General features: G+C 44.0%; 1 protein-coding gene across 1 annotated transcript in view; it reads right to left on the reverse strand.

The window, feature by feature from the left end:
• Positions 1–7518, reverse strand: part of POLR2G (polymerase (RNA) II (DNA directed) polypeptide G) — a 9324-nt gene extending 1806 nt beyond the window's left edge. Inside the window, exons 1-5 of the mRNA XM_006899814.1 lie at positions 7507–7518; positions 7317–7426; positions 3072–3231; positions 504–554; positions 289–354 (exon numbers count right to left, since the gene is read on the reverse strand). Coding sequence (XP_006899876.1) covers positions 289–354; positions 504–554; positions 3072–3231; positions 7317–7426; positions 7507–7518 — 399 coding nt within the window. The remainder of the gene's footprint in view (positions 1–288; positions 355–503; positions 555–3071; positions 3232–7316; positions 7427–7506) is intronic.
• Positions 7519–14112: the final 6594 nt, after the last annotated feature.

The following is a 14112-nucleotide window of genomic DNA, read 5'->3' on the forward strand; positions in this document are numbered from 1 at the left end:
TTTAAAAATAGTAAAAAAAAAAGTCTAAAAAAATTTTAAAAAGTAGCATTGGCCTAAGACTAAAGCAGAAAGGAGTTAGCTGGATGGATGGAAAAAGAATCACAGAGAAGAAATGGGCAAAGTGCAATTATACGGCGGGTTTTGTAATTAATGCTATTAAATAAAATGTATATGAGTGATTGAATGGAAAACCAGTAGGTTTATAAATTTTACTCAAATTATAATTTATTTTAAAAAAAAGTAGCTCGGACTCTAGTTTTGTCTCCCTGCCCTCTTTCTACGACTTACCTCATCCACTGTCTTGTAACAGGGAGGGTTGGAGTTGGGATCAAACTCCATCTCTGATGGGATGGACTGAAAGGAGAGGGAGGTGAGGTCAGCAGTTTATTTTATTTTATTTTGTTAGCAGTTTAAACAGTTGCAGTCAATGGTCTGGAAGGGGCATCTATCCTCTGTAACACCTCCCACCCCAGCGCCACCCCAGCCCGAGCACCCAGGCTTACATGTCGAGAGATGAAGCAGGACATGGGACCGATTTCCGTGAAGAGGCCAACCTAGAAGGGAAATGTGTGGCGCTGATTCCTAGCTAGCCCTCCAAAGACTCGAAAGCTTCCCGTCTTTACTTGATTTTTATTAACAGTCTTCATGGTTTTAAACCATTCTAAACTGCAGTATTTGTTGTTATTTTCCTCTTTCCCTACTTTTTTTAAAATTATTTTTTATGTGTGTACCGTCAAATCGGATCTGACTGGTACAGGAGGAGATTGTCCCTCCTTCTCCAGCAGAGCATCTGGTGGATTCGAACTGCACACCTCTGGGATTGCCTCCCTACTTTTTTTAAACTTTGACTTTATAATAAATTGAGCATAGTAATAAAGAGGTTAGAGCTCCTTGGTGGCCTCGTTGGTAGGAGTTAGTTATGCTGCCATTCCAAAGGTGGCGACTCTCTGGAGGTTCAAATCCAACAGCAGCTTCAAAGGACAAAAGTAGGTAATATCAGGGGAGCTCTGGTGGCCTAGTGGCAAGGAGCTGCAACTACAATCCCAGAGGTGAACGGTTCGAATCCACGAGATGCTCTGCCGGGTAAGGAGGGACAATCTCCTCCTGTACCAGTCAGATCTGATTTGACGGTACACGCACACAAAAAGAATAAAATAAAATAAAAAAAAAGTAGGTAATATCTTCTTGTGTGATTTATAGCACCTGGAAAATGAGCTGGAGGGTCAGCTAAGAGTAGGTTCCAATTCAGTGGCAGTGGGTTTTGGTTCTGAATAAAGAGCTTAGGCCTGGGATGTGTCAGTTATGGATTTGAACCAGGGTTTCTAACTGGCACAGGTAGCTCTGTAATTGCCGTTGTCCCTAAACAAGGGCCATGCGTAGGACGCGCGGCAACCCCATCAGCTGCCCGTGGTATTCTGAGAGAGGGAGGATGGCTCCGGTGGCTGCTCTCAATGTGTGCCTCTGTCGAGTGGTGCCAATGACGCTGCTCTTCAAAAGCCCTGCCCCAGTGCCATCTCCTGACAGTGTCAGGGGCTGACATCGGGGGCTGGATTATTGGCAGGACTCTGCATATTCAAAGCAGAGCACTGTGAACTGGCACCTTTGTGCAGACACAGTCCTTTGTTTTCTACTCAGATCCAAATCCCACAGGTGACAGATTTGGTTACTATGCAACGAACGCAGGCAAGGCCTTTGTTTAGGACACCAATTACAGAACTGTTCTCAACCAGCCTGAAGCCCTGATTTGAGTAACACACTACCACTATTAAAAATCTGCGTTATGCAGATGACACAACCCTGCCTGCTGAAACCAAGGAGGACCTCATGCACTTGCTGCAGAGGGTCAAGGACTACAGCCTTCAGTATGGACTAAGGCTCAATGTCAAGAAGACAAAGATTCTCACCACTGGACCAACTGGTAACATCAGGATGGATGGCAAAGAGATTGAGATTGTTCACAGCTTCAGTTTGCTCGGCTCCACGGTCAACACTCTTGGCACCAGCAGCCAGGAAATCAAAAAACGTATTGCGATGGGAAAGTCTGCTGTTAATGACCTCTCTAAAGTACTCAAGAGCAACAGTGTCTCTCTGGAGACTAAGGTGCATCTGATACAGGCCATGGTCTTTGCAATCACTTGTTATGCATCAGAGAGTTGGACAATGACTAGGGAGGACAGAAGGAGAACTGATACCTTTGAGCTGTGGTGCTGCAGAAGAGTGTTGAATGTACCATGGACTGCCAAGAAAACAAACAGATTTATCCTGGAGAGGGTTAAACCAGGCTGCTCCTTGGAGGCAAGGATTCTGGGGCTTCGTCTGACATACTTTGGGCATGCTGCAAGGATGGACAGGTCCTTGGAGAGGGACATCATGCTTGGGAGGGTGGAGGGACAGCGCAGGAGGGGAAGACCCTCTATGAGGTGGACTGATTCAGGACTGGGGTAATCAGGATGGGTGTGTCAGAGGCAGTGCAATTGGCACAGGACAGAGCAGGGTTTAGGGCTGTTGTGCATAGGGTTGCTATGAGTCGCAAACGACTCGATGGCACATAACAACAACCACCACTAGCTGGCAATGTGAATTAGATCAGAACGTGCAGCTTCCCTAAGACTTAGTGTCTTAAAAAAGGGAGCATAGGGAGCTCTTGTGGCCCAATGGCAAAAAGCTGCCCTGCAATCCCAGAGGTACACAGTTTGAATCCACCAGATGCTCTGCTGGAGAACGATGGATAATCTCCTGTACCAGTCAGATCTGATTTGATAGTACACACATAAAATAATTTTTATTTTTTTTAAAAAAGGGTGCATGAGAAGGGATTAAAGCATCCCTTTGTGACAAGGCCTTGCATTTATCTCCCCAGGATAACAACTCTAAGCAGCTATGATGGTGTTGGCTCACGTGTACTCAGGGAGACGGGCAAGATCACAAATTAGCATTTCATTTCACAATGAGCAAATGGAATCGAAGGCTATAAAATGACTCAACCAGAGACACAAAGTTATTAAGTGTGGTCAGGACCGACATCTTCTGATAGACCAAGTCGCTGCCTCCCCAGTGTACACCGCTCTCACCTTATTGACTTGCGTGACAATGGCATCTACGACCTCCCCTTTAAAGGGCCGGAACACAATGGCCTTGTATTTCACTGGATACAGGACAAAGCCTCGGCCTGGCTGGATCACACCCGCACCGATGTTGTCGATGGTGGTGACAGCAATGACAAAGCCGTACCTGGGAAGAGGATAAGAAAGGTTGTGTGTGGAACAGTCCTTCTGTTCCATCTGTAAACAACCACTGATCCTGAGGGATAGTGGGGCACCCTGGGCCCCAGAAAGATGACTAGTCAGGAGAGAAGAGAGGACAGCATCGCTCAGGTTCCCAGATAACTATTCTAGAATACTCCATTCCATAACTTCTAACCTCAATCTTCTGAGATGCCTCAGAATCACCATGAGGAATGTATTCAAATTCTCAGGCCTACCCACAGGCTGTTAGGACTCTGCAGGGCCAAGATGAGGCCCAGGAATGTGCATGTTCAAGAAGTATCCTAGGCTATTCTCATGATGGAGGCCCAAGTACTCCCTGGTTCTGGGATCCGTCCTCCCCAGCCCTGTCCCCGTACAGAAAAAAAAAAGGGAAGAAAAGCAAAGATACATAGAAGCAGTGAGTCCAAAGGGCTCTGGATCATGTGAACTTCAACCTTCACGACCTGAGACCAGAACCAGAAGACGCTCAGCTACCCCTGCAGACAGAGCGGGCTGAAGAAAATGAAAAAACACACAATCAGCCACGCCTACTGGTCAGACAGAAACTGGTGAGACTCCAGAGACTGCAGTCCTTACTCCCCCTCTGGAACAACTCACTCCAGTGGCTCAACTTGCATTCAAACAATAAACTGGCCTATAAGGTGAACAATACAAAACTTGTGACTGTGACACTGATGTGCCCAATGCGGTAATGGTTACCCATGGTGGACAGTGTTTAATGGACTTCCACTTCAGAAATGGCTTGTCTCCGGAAACTCTATGAACAGTGCTCAGGTCTTCCATTCATAGGGTCACTACGAGTCGTCTAAGACTCGACGGTACCTAACAACAACAACAACAACATAAGGTGAATAATCCAAAAATACCAGCAAAATCTTGCGGAAGATTATCCAAAAACGACTAGAACAGTACATTGGCAGAGAACTGCCAGAAATACAAGCTGGGTTTAGGAAAGGCTGTGGCACTAGGGACACCATTGTCCATGTCAGATGGATCTTGGCTGAAAGCGGAGAGTGCTAAAGGATGTCTATTTGTATTTTATCGACCATGTAAAAGCATTTGACTGTGTTGCTCACAACAAATTGTGGCAAACGCTGAGAAAAATGGGAAGGTCAGAATACCTGATTGTGCTCATGTGAAACATACACCGAGACCAAGCTGTTGTCTAAACAGAGAGCGAGGGAACACTGCATGGTCCAAAGTCAAGAAAGGAGTATGTCAGGGATGTATCCTTTTTCCGTATCTTTTCAATCTATATGCTGAATAGATCATCCAGGAGGCTGGACTTTGTGAAGAAGAATGTGACTTTAGAATTGGAGAAAGATTCACTTAAAACATATGCACTATGCAGATGACACAACCTTGCTGAGGACTTGAAGCTTTTGGTGCAGAAGGTCAGGAACTTCAGCCTTCGATATAGACTGAAGTTAAACGTTAAAAAAATCAAAGATCCTAAAAAAAAAAAGAGAAAGAAAGAAAGAAACCAAAGATCCTCACCACCAGGCCTATTGGTAGTATCAATGTAGATGGAGAAAGGATTGAGACTGTTAAAAATTACATCTTGCTCAACCCCTTTGGCACTAGTAGTCAGGAAATCAAAAAGTGAGTTGTACTTGGATACTCTGCTGTCAAAGACCTCTCCAGAGTAATAAAGAACAATGATGTTAGTCTAGAGACTAACGTGGATCTGATCCAGGCCAGTTTTCTCAATTGCTTCCCATGCATCTGAGAGCTAGACAGTGACTAAGGATGAGAGAAGAATTGATGCCTTTGAGTTGTGATGCTGGAGAAGGGTACTGGACATATACCATGGACTGCCAAGAAAACAGATCTGTCCTGGAGAGGGTGCATAAAACCAAGTTTCTCTTTGGATGCAAAGATTCTGAAACTGTCTCATATACTTGGGGTATGTTGCCAAGAGGGACCAGTTCTTGGAACGAGACATCATGCTTGGAATGGCAGAGGACCAGCACAGGACAGGAAGACCCAAGATGGATGGATTGACACAGTGACAGTGGCAATGAGGTCAGGGGTGTCAAAGAAGGTGAGGATGGCTCAGGATAGGGCAAAGGTCAGAGCCGTGGCTCACAGGGTTGCTATCAGTTATAGTCGACTAGATGACACATAATAACATAAGGTGAACAATAACATTCAGAAGGAGGGGAGCTCTGGTGGCCTAGTGGCAAGAAGCTGCAACTACAATCCCAGAGGTGCACAGTTCGAATCCACCAGATGCTCTGCCGGGGAAGGAGAGGCAATCTCCTCCTGTACCAGTCAGATCCGATTTGATGGTACGCGTGCGCACACACACACACACAAATAACATTCAGAAGGTACGAGCTACTTAGAACAACCAACCACACAAGATCAAAGGGGCAACATCTGCCCAGGGATAAAAGGCAGGAAGAATAGAAGGATAGAATTAAAAGAATAGAGAGGATAGAATTAATGGAAACAATCACAGGGAACAAAACAATTATGAGATATCATCTCACCCCAGTAAGAATAGCAAAATTCAACAGAGTAGCAAACAACAAATGCTGGCAAGTTTGTAAAAGAATCTGGAACCCTTATTCACTGTTGGTGGGAGTGTAAAATGGTGCTACCATTGTGGAAGGCAGTAAGGCACCTTCTCAAAAAGTTGCAAAAAGAAATATCATTTGACCCAGCAATTCCACTACTGCGAATATACCTTAAAGAAACCATAACCGCCACCCAAGTAGTTGTATGCACACTCATATTTATTGCTGCGTTGTTTACAATAGCAAAGAGATGGAAACAACCCAAGCGCCCATCAACAAATGAATGGATAGAGAAGCTTTGGTATATTCCAACAATGGAATACTACGCAGCACTGAAAAACAAGGAATTCATGAAATAGTATACAAAATGGGTGACCTTGGAGGCCATTATGCTGAGTGAAATATCTCAATCACAAAAGCACAAATACTACATACTGCCACTGTTATAAAACAGGACTGACATGAGGGTTGGGGAAAACTAAGAAAAGGGGGGATAAATAATGTATACTGCATTTAAACAGATAAGAGGGGTAAAAAAGGAATATGTGATTAGGTATTATTTGCATGACAACGGTCCAGAATTGGAGCTACATAGGAAGTGGGGGGGATTATGCAACAATGAAATAATTTTTTCAAAGAGAAAAGTGAACTGGGGGGGGGGGTTGGGAGAAAAATGCAAAAATGAATTAAGGGAAATCCAAGTTCTCTATAAACTTTCATTAAAATATCAATTGAAGGGGAGCTCTGGTGGCCTAGTGGCAAGAAGCTGCACTGCAATCCCAGAGGTACACGATTCGAATCCACCAGATGCTCTGCCGGAGAAGGAGGGACAATTTCCTCCTGTACCAGTCAGATCTGATTTGACGGTACACGCACACAAAATAATAATTAAAAAAAAATCAATTGAAACAAAAAAAAGACTCAGGGAGGAAGTGGGAAGAGTGTGGTTAATTTTTTTTTCTTCAAAAAGCTGTTTCCTGCCTGGTTTGGCGGTTAATTATTAAAAGAAATAATTACATAAATTAAAATACTGAAATACTGGCATAAAACAAAATTCGTAATTTAAAAAAATAAAAGCAGCAGGTTCTCTGCAAAAAATGGGCAAGTTCCTCGCCCAAACTTTAAGTCTGTTTTTCCGTGGTCATTCATTCATTCAGCAAACATCTACCGCGGCCTGGGACAAGGGAGTGGGAAAACCTGCAGAATCACAGAGAACAGATACAAGAGTGACAGTGGATGAGAGCTGGCTTCGATCTCAGCGAAGCCGTGCACAGAGGAACCCAGCACAGGATCCAGCATCCTGAGGGCCTGAATACACCGGTACATCAACGACTGCCTCCGCTAAAGGCAGGAAATCCTACTATTCATCTTTGCAGCGGGGCCCAACGAGGGAACCCACGGCAAACCAGGAGGCAGCGTGGCAGAGGGGGCGAGAGGACCGGACCTCACAGCGTGGAGGGCAAAGGTGCGGGATGCAGACAGGACACAGCTGTCCAGGAGCAGGCTGCGCGGAGCGAGGGACACTTACTTCCCCGTGCAGGTCCCCTCCACCTCGGTGAAGAGCTTCTGCTTTACGGTGTTGAGCAAGTTGGGGCCGAAGTAGCGCGGGTGCAGCAAGATCTCATGCTCCAGGGAGATCTGTGGGGAAATGGAAAGGTGATCAAGCCAGGTCCTGACCACCTCCCCGGACCACTACGCCATCACCGCGCGCTGCTCACGTGGTAAAACATCTCGGCGAGGAACCCCGAGTCCACGGCCCCCGCTGCCGATTCCCGGAAACACTAACGCACGCGCAGCTCGGGCTTCCGACCTAAAGGCGCAGGGGGCGGGACTCCGCGCCCTCCGCTGTTCCTATTGGATCCCTCCGTCTGTGAAGCCCCGCCCCTCCCGTGCTTCCGTGACGAATCGCTCCAACGATGTCGACAAGGTCCTGGGAGGTATCGGATGATCAAGAAATCCTCTTAAACGCCATTCGATAATGAATGACGCAGCCATAGTTACAGGAACGCAGTGGTGTGGTCGGTAGAGAGTTGCACTGCTAGCCCCAAAGCGGTTCGAATCCATCTGTGGTTCCCAGCGATTTGTTGTTGTTGGATGCCCTCGTGTCAGATATGACTCATAGTGACCTTAGAGCAATGGATCTGAACTTGGACCTATTCTACGTTGTCTCATCATACCTGACACTCTTGAGCCCATTGCTACAGTCCGTCCATCTCGTTGAGGGGCTTCCTCTCTTTCGCTGACCCCCCCCCATTCTAAGCACGATGTTTCCCCCAAGAAATGTACTGTCTTAACAACATGTCCAAAGTATGTAAGACGAAGTTCTGTTACCTTTGCCTCTAAAAAGCATCCTAGTTACACTTTCTCCAAGATGTATTTGACGGTCCGTAAGGTATTCATTTTTCTAACGCCAAAACACAAAGACTTCAATTCTTCTTCTCTACTCATTTGCCCTTTTCAGACGCCCAGCAAGTGATGGGGGGGGGGGGGGAAGCCAGGAAGCTCTGGTGGCCTAGTGGCAAGAAGCTGCACTGCAATCCCAGAGGCACACAGTTCAAATCCACCAGATGCTCTGCTGGAAAAGGAGGGACAATCTCCTCCTATACCAGTCAGATCCAATTTGACGGTACATGCACACAAAATAATAAAGTTTTTAAAAATGCCTTGAATCAGGTGTACTAAAGTGTAAAATACTAAAAGCCTTTAAACTGATATCGTTGCTCTTTAGCTAGAAAGGTCCTCAAAAGCAGAGTTTCCCAATACAACATGTCTTTTGATTTCTTGACTGCTGGTATCAAAAGTGTTGATTGTGGATCCAAGGAAGATGAAACCGTTGACTACCTCAATCTTTTCTCCATTTATTGTGATGTTGTCTAGTGACCCAATTAAGAGGATTTTTGTTTTCTTGATCCATATTGAAAGCTATAGCTTTCAGCAATCAGGATTATGTCACCTGCAGGTTGTTAATGAGTTTTCCTGATTCTGATGCCACATTCTTCTTCCTAAAGTCCAGCTTCTCAAATGGTTTGCTCAGCATACAGGTTAAAAAGGTATGGAGAGGGGAGCCTGACGGCCTAGTGGCAAGAAGCTGCACTGCAATCCCAGAGGTACATAGTTCAAATCCACCAGATGCTTTGCTGGAGAAGGAGAGGTAATCTCCTCTTGTACCAGTCAAAATTGATTTGATGGTTCACACACAAAAAAATAATAAAATAAAATAATGTTAGTTTAGGCAGAGGGGAAGGTGTGAAGAAAGTATACAGCCCTGACACACACCATTCTTGAGGAAAACGACCCAACAGAATGTGGGAATTACCAAGTAATATCATTAATATCGCATGCAAGTAAAATCTTGTTGAAGATTAGAAAAAAATAACTAGAACAGTACATCAACAGAGAACCTCGAGAAGGTCAAGTTAGAAGAAGCGGGGCAGCACCAAGAATATCACTATTGATGTCAGATGGGTCTTGGCTAAGAGCAGGGATTACTAGAAAGATGTCTATGTTTTATTAACTATGCAAAGGCATTGACTGTATGGATCATAACACATTATGCCTAACATTCAGAAGAATGGGAATCTTAGAACACTTCATTGTGCTCTTGAAAAACCTAGACCCAGAAGTTGTTATCTGAACAGAGAAAAGGAATATTTCCTCCTTCATTTACATCCTTCAAAAACCTACTGGAAGGTCACTCTAATGGCATAGTGTCAAGAAGCTGCACTGCAAATATGGTTCGAATCCACCGGATGCTCTACTGAAGAAGGAGGAACAATCTCCTGCTGTGCCAGTCAGATCCAACTTGACAGTATGCAATAAGAAAAACAAGCCAGGGGAGCTCTGGTGGCCTCGTGGCAAGGAGCTGCAACTACAATCCCAGAGGCGAACGGTTCAAATCCACCAGACGCTCTGCCGGGGAAGGAGGGACAATCTCCTGCTGTACCAGTCAGATCTGATTTGATGGTACACTCACACAAAAATAATGTAAAAAAAAGAAAAAAGAAAAACAACCCAACAACTCACTGAAGAGCTATGAGCTGGTCCTGATTCAAAGGCAATGAAAGTAAAACTCAAGTAAAGAACTTCAATAGAGTGCATTCATTCAACAAGTATTTCAAGATGGCCTTAACATAGTGTGGTAATTGTTCTTATGTAACCCATACAGCAAACGCAGCCCTTATTAAATATTGTTGTTAGCTCACACTCATTAAGTTAGGAGTCCACTGCTATAGCCCTTGTCAGTTCACCCAGTGGGAGGTGTGAGACTCTGCATCAGCCACAATGTCCTCCTCCAGGATCTAGTCCCTTTTAATAATTTACTCAAAATATGTAATCTCATTATCCTGAATTATAAGGAGCATATACTTCTTCCAAGCCATATTTGCTGTTCAGATAATTTGTGGTATATTCAGTATTGTTAACCAACACTGTATCATTTAAATACATCGATTTTCTTGCATCTTCCTTAGCCACTGTCAAGCTTTCACATGCACGAGGCTGTTGAAAAACACAAAGCATACTTAATGACAATTGGATTTATAGTCATGTATTTATGACTTTAACATTTAAATTAAGTCTATTTACATGCTGCTTTTAGTAAGATTCTGTCATTAACCACTGCTTTATCGTGTCTCTCAGTGTCAGAACTATGTATGTTCTGGTTGTGGTCATTTAATTTTCCTAACAATTTTGTTGTGTGCTGTGAAAAGTTCAAAATTTAAATGTGTAGCTAATGTTTGTAATAATAAATTGTGAACCTGTTTGTGTTAACAAAGTAACAGTTTATAACATTGGAAAATATTGGTGGTTGTTGTGTACCATCAAGTTGGAACTGATCCATAGCTGACCCTCCGATGGCTTTTCAGCCCTGGGAGGAGATTATCCCTCCTTCCCCTGCAGAGCAGCTGATAGATTAACTGTATGTCTTCAAAATTGCAGCTCAATTTCTTGAAACTAGGCCACAAGAGCTCCCTGAAAATATTGGTACTTGGTATCCTTTTTAATAACAATTTATCTCTAAATTTAAAGATGGAAAATCAGTGAAATTTAGGAAAGAATTATGACTTCATGACATTTTAGAATTTTTGGTACTTATATTTTCTGGGTTAGAATTTGCAGATCTGAAAAGCTCCGCCTCTCTCTCCTTCCCGATTCCAAAAAAACCTCTTTTTCCGGCAATGCTTCGGGGTGCGTGCGCTGGCTATTGCGGCCTGAGGTTACCTGATATTGTGGGAGACCAAGATGCAAGGGTGAAGAGTAACTTAAATTACCAGACTTTCCTACCCAGCCTCATCAGCTCCACCATTTTTAAATGAAACTTCTCTTGAGTTCTTTCCATCCTTTGTCCTATGTCCCAGGTCAGGGCCAAGGGAGGACTTCCTGCCTTTCACATGCCCCTCTCTGGACCACCCCTTAACTCCTGATTATAGGACAGACCACCAACTACTCATACGCAAGTTCAAGCTGAAGTTGAGGAAAATTAAATCAAGTCCACGGGAACCAAAATTTGATCTTAAGTCTATCCCAGTCGAATTTCAAAACCAGAAACAGGTTTGAGGCCTTGAGCACCAATGAGCGTAGGCAAAATGAGCTCTGGGAGAATATCAAGAAAATCGTCCATGAAGAATGCAAAAGATCATTACAAAGGCTGAAAAAGAAGAAAAGACCAAGATGGATGTCGAGCCGAGAAGCCAAAGCTAAAGGAAGACACCAAGAAATCAAAGGGCTAAACAGAAAATTTCAAAAGGCAGCTGGGGACGACAAAGCAAGATATTATAATGAAATGTGCAGAGAGCTGGAGTCAGAAAATTCAAAAGGGCCGAACTCGCTCAGCATTTCTTAAGCTGAAGGAGCTGAAAAACAAATTCAAGCCAGGGTGGCAATACTTACGGATACTTTGGGTAGAATGTTAAATGATCCAGGAAGTATCAAGAGAAGATGGAAAGAATACACAGAGTCACTGTATCAGAAGGAATTGGCTGACACAGAGGAATTTCATGAAATGACATATGAGCAAGAACCTATGGTGATGAAGAAAGAAGTTCAAATTGCTCTGAAGGAATTGGCAAAAAAAAAGGCTCCAGGAGTTGACAACATACCAATCGACATATTTCAACAGACAGACACTACCCTGGATATGCTCACTAAGTTGTGCCAAGAAATCTGGAGGACAGCCAGCTGGCCCACTGACTGAAAAAGATCAATATTTGTTCCCATTCCAAAGAAAGGTGACCCAACAGAGTGCAGAAATTATCAAACAATATCATTAATATGCAAACAAGATTCTGCTGAAAATTATTTTAAAATGTTTGGAACAATATGTCAACAAAGAACTGCCAGATGTTGAGTTTAGAAGAGGTCATGGTACCAGGGGTATTATAGCTAATGTTAGATGGATCTTGGAAGAAAGCAAATACCAGAAGAATGTCTATCTGTGCTTCATTGACTATGCAAAGGCTTTTGACTGTGTGGATCACGACAAGCTGTGGGTGACTCTGAGAAGAATGGAAATTCCCAAACATTTGATTGTGCCAATGCAAAACCTATACTTGGACCAAGAGGCAGTCATCAGAACAGAGCAAGGAGACACTACATGGTTCAAAATCAAGAACGGGGTCGGTCCATCAGGGATGTATTCTGTCTCCATACCTTTCCAATCTGTATGCAGAACAGATCATCCGAGACAATGGGCTGTATGAAGAGGAATGTGGCATCAGGATTGGTGGAAGAGTCATTAACAACCTGCGTTATGCAGATGACACAACCCTGCTTGCTGAAACTGAGGAGGACCTGACGCGCTTGCTACAGAAGGTCAAGGACTGTAGTCTTCAATATGGATTGAAGCTCAACATCAAGAAGACAAAGATTCTTACCACTGGGCCAATTGGCAGCATTAGTATGGATGGTGAAGAGACTGAGATACTTAACAGTTTTAGTTTGCTTGGCTCCACAATCAACACTCTTGGTAACAGCACCCAGAAAATCAGGAGACGAATTGCATTAGGAAAGTCGGCTGTGAAGGAACCTCTCAAGAGTACTGAAGAGCAACGATGTCAGGCTGGAGACTAAGGTGCACCTGATCCGGGCTATAGTCTTCGCAATTACGTGCTATGCATCAGAGAGCTGGAAAGTGAATAGGGTTGATAGAAAGAGAATTGATGCCTTTGAGCTGTGGTGCTGGAGACAAGTGTTGAATATACCACAGACTGCTAGGAGAACAAACAAGTTTGACCTGGAGAGGGTGAAACTGGAATGCTCCTTGGAGTCAAGAATTCTGATGCTTCGTCTGACATACTTTGGGCATGTTGCAAGCAGGGACTGGTCCTTGGAGAGGGACATCATGTGTGGCAGAGTGGAGGGGTGGCGAAGGAGAGAAAGGCCCTTGATGAGATGGATCGATTCTGTGACTAGAGCGGTGGGAATAAGTGCATTTGAGATGGCTAGGTTAGCACAGAACAGTGTTTAGAGCTCTTGTTCATAAGGGTTGCTGTGAGTCGCAAATGACTCGATGTCGCATAACAACAAAAACATACTTATATTAAGAATTGTGTAAAAAAAGAATTGTGTACAGATTATTAATTTCTTTCGACTCATACTTGAAACAACCAATAAATTTCTGTTAAGGCCACTCTCTAGTTTCTGAGACCTCCCTGATGCATGGTGGGGATTGCTCAAAACTATGCACTAAAGCCCCATCATGCATCAGGGAGGTCCCAGAAACTAGAGAGCCCTGGATTGTGGAATTCTTCTTTGTTTAGACCTCTGGATTATTAAGAGCATCCATGCTGGAGAGAGGGTGCAGTGAGGCCCTTAAGACAATCTGGGAACTCTCCCGAAGCATGCCCATTGCACCTTTTCATTGTATGCACCCTGGTTATAATCAATGGGCTAACAGCTGTCATTGTTCTCTATCTCAGGTATGAAAGAGATACCACAAGTGAGTGGCCTTAACAGAAATTTTTTCCCTTGCAGTTAAGGAGGCTAGAAGTCCGAACTCAGGGATCCAGCACAAGGGAAGTTCGGCTTTCTCATAATTTCTCAAGGAAAGTCCCTGCTTCTTCAGCATATAAATGTACAATATTCCTTGAGGTTCTCTACATGTCTTAGCTTTCCCTAGTGTCAAGAAACTTGTTATTAATATTACATGATGCCACTGTTGTAGAATGGGACTGTCCTTGGGGTTGGGGAGAGAATGAGTAAGATGGGTTCAATAATGTATACTGCACTGAAACAGAGGAGGGAGAGAACCGTCTAAAAGAGAGATGTAACTGGGTATTTCTGTCATCACAGGAGACTAGAGCGAGGGCTGCATGGTGGAGGGGACC

This window comes from Elephantulus edwardii, unplaced genomic scaffold (assembly GCF_000299155.1).
Source record: "Elephantulus edwardii isolate Elephantulus edwardi_28Jun2011 unplaced genomic scaffold, EleEdw1.0 scaffold00268, whole genome shotgun sequence".
Lineage (NCBI taxonomy): Eukaryota > Metazoa > Chordata > Mammalia > Macroscelidea > Macroscelididae > Elephantulus > Elephantulus edwardii.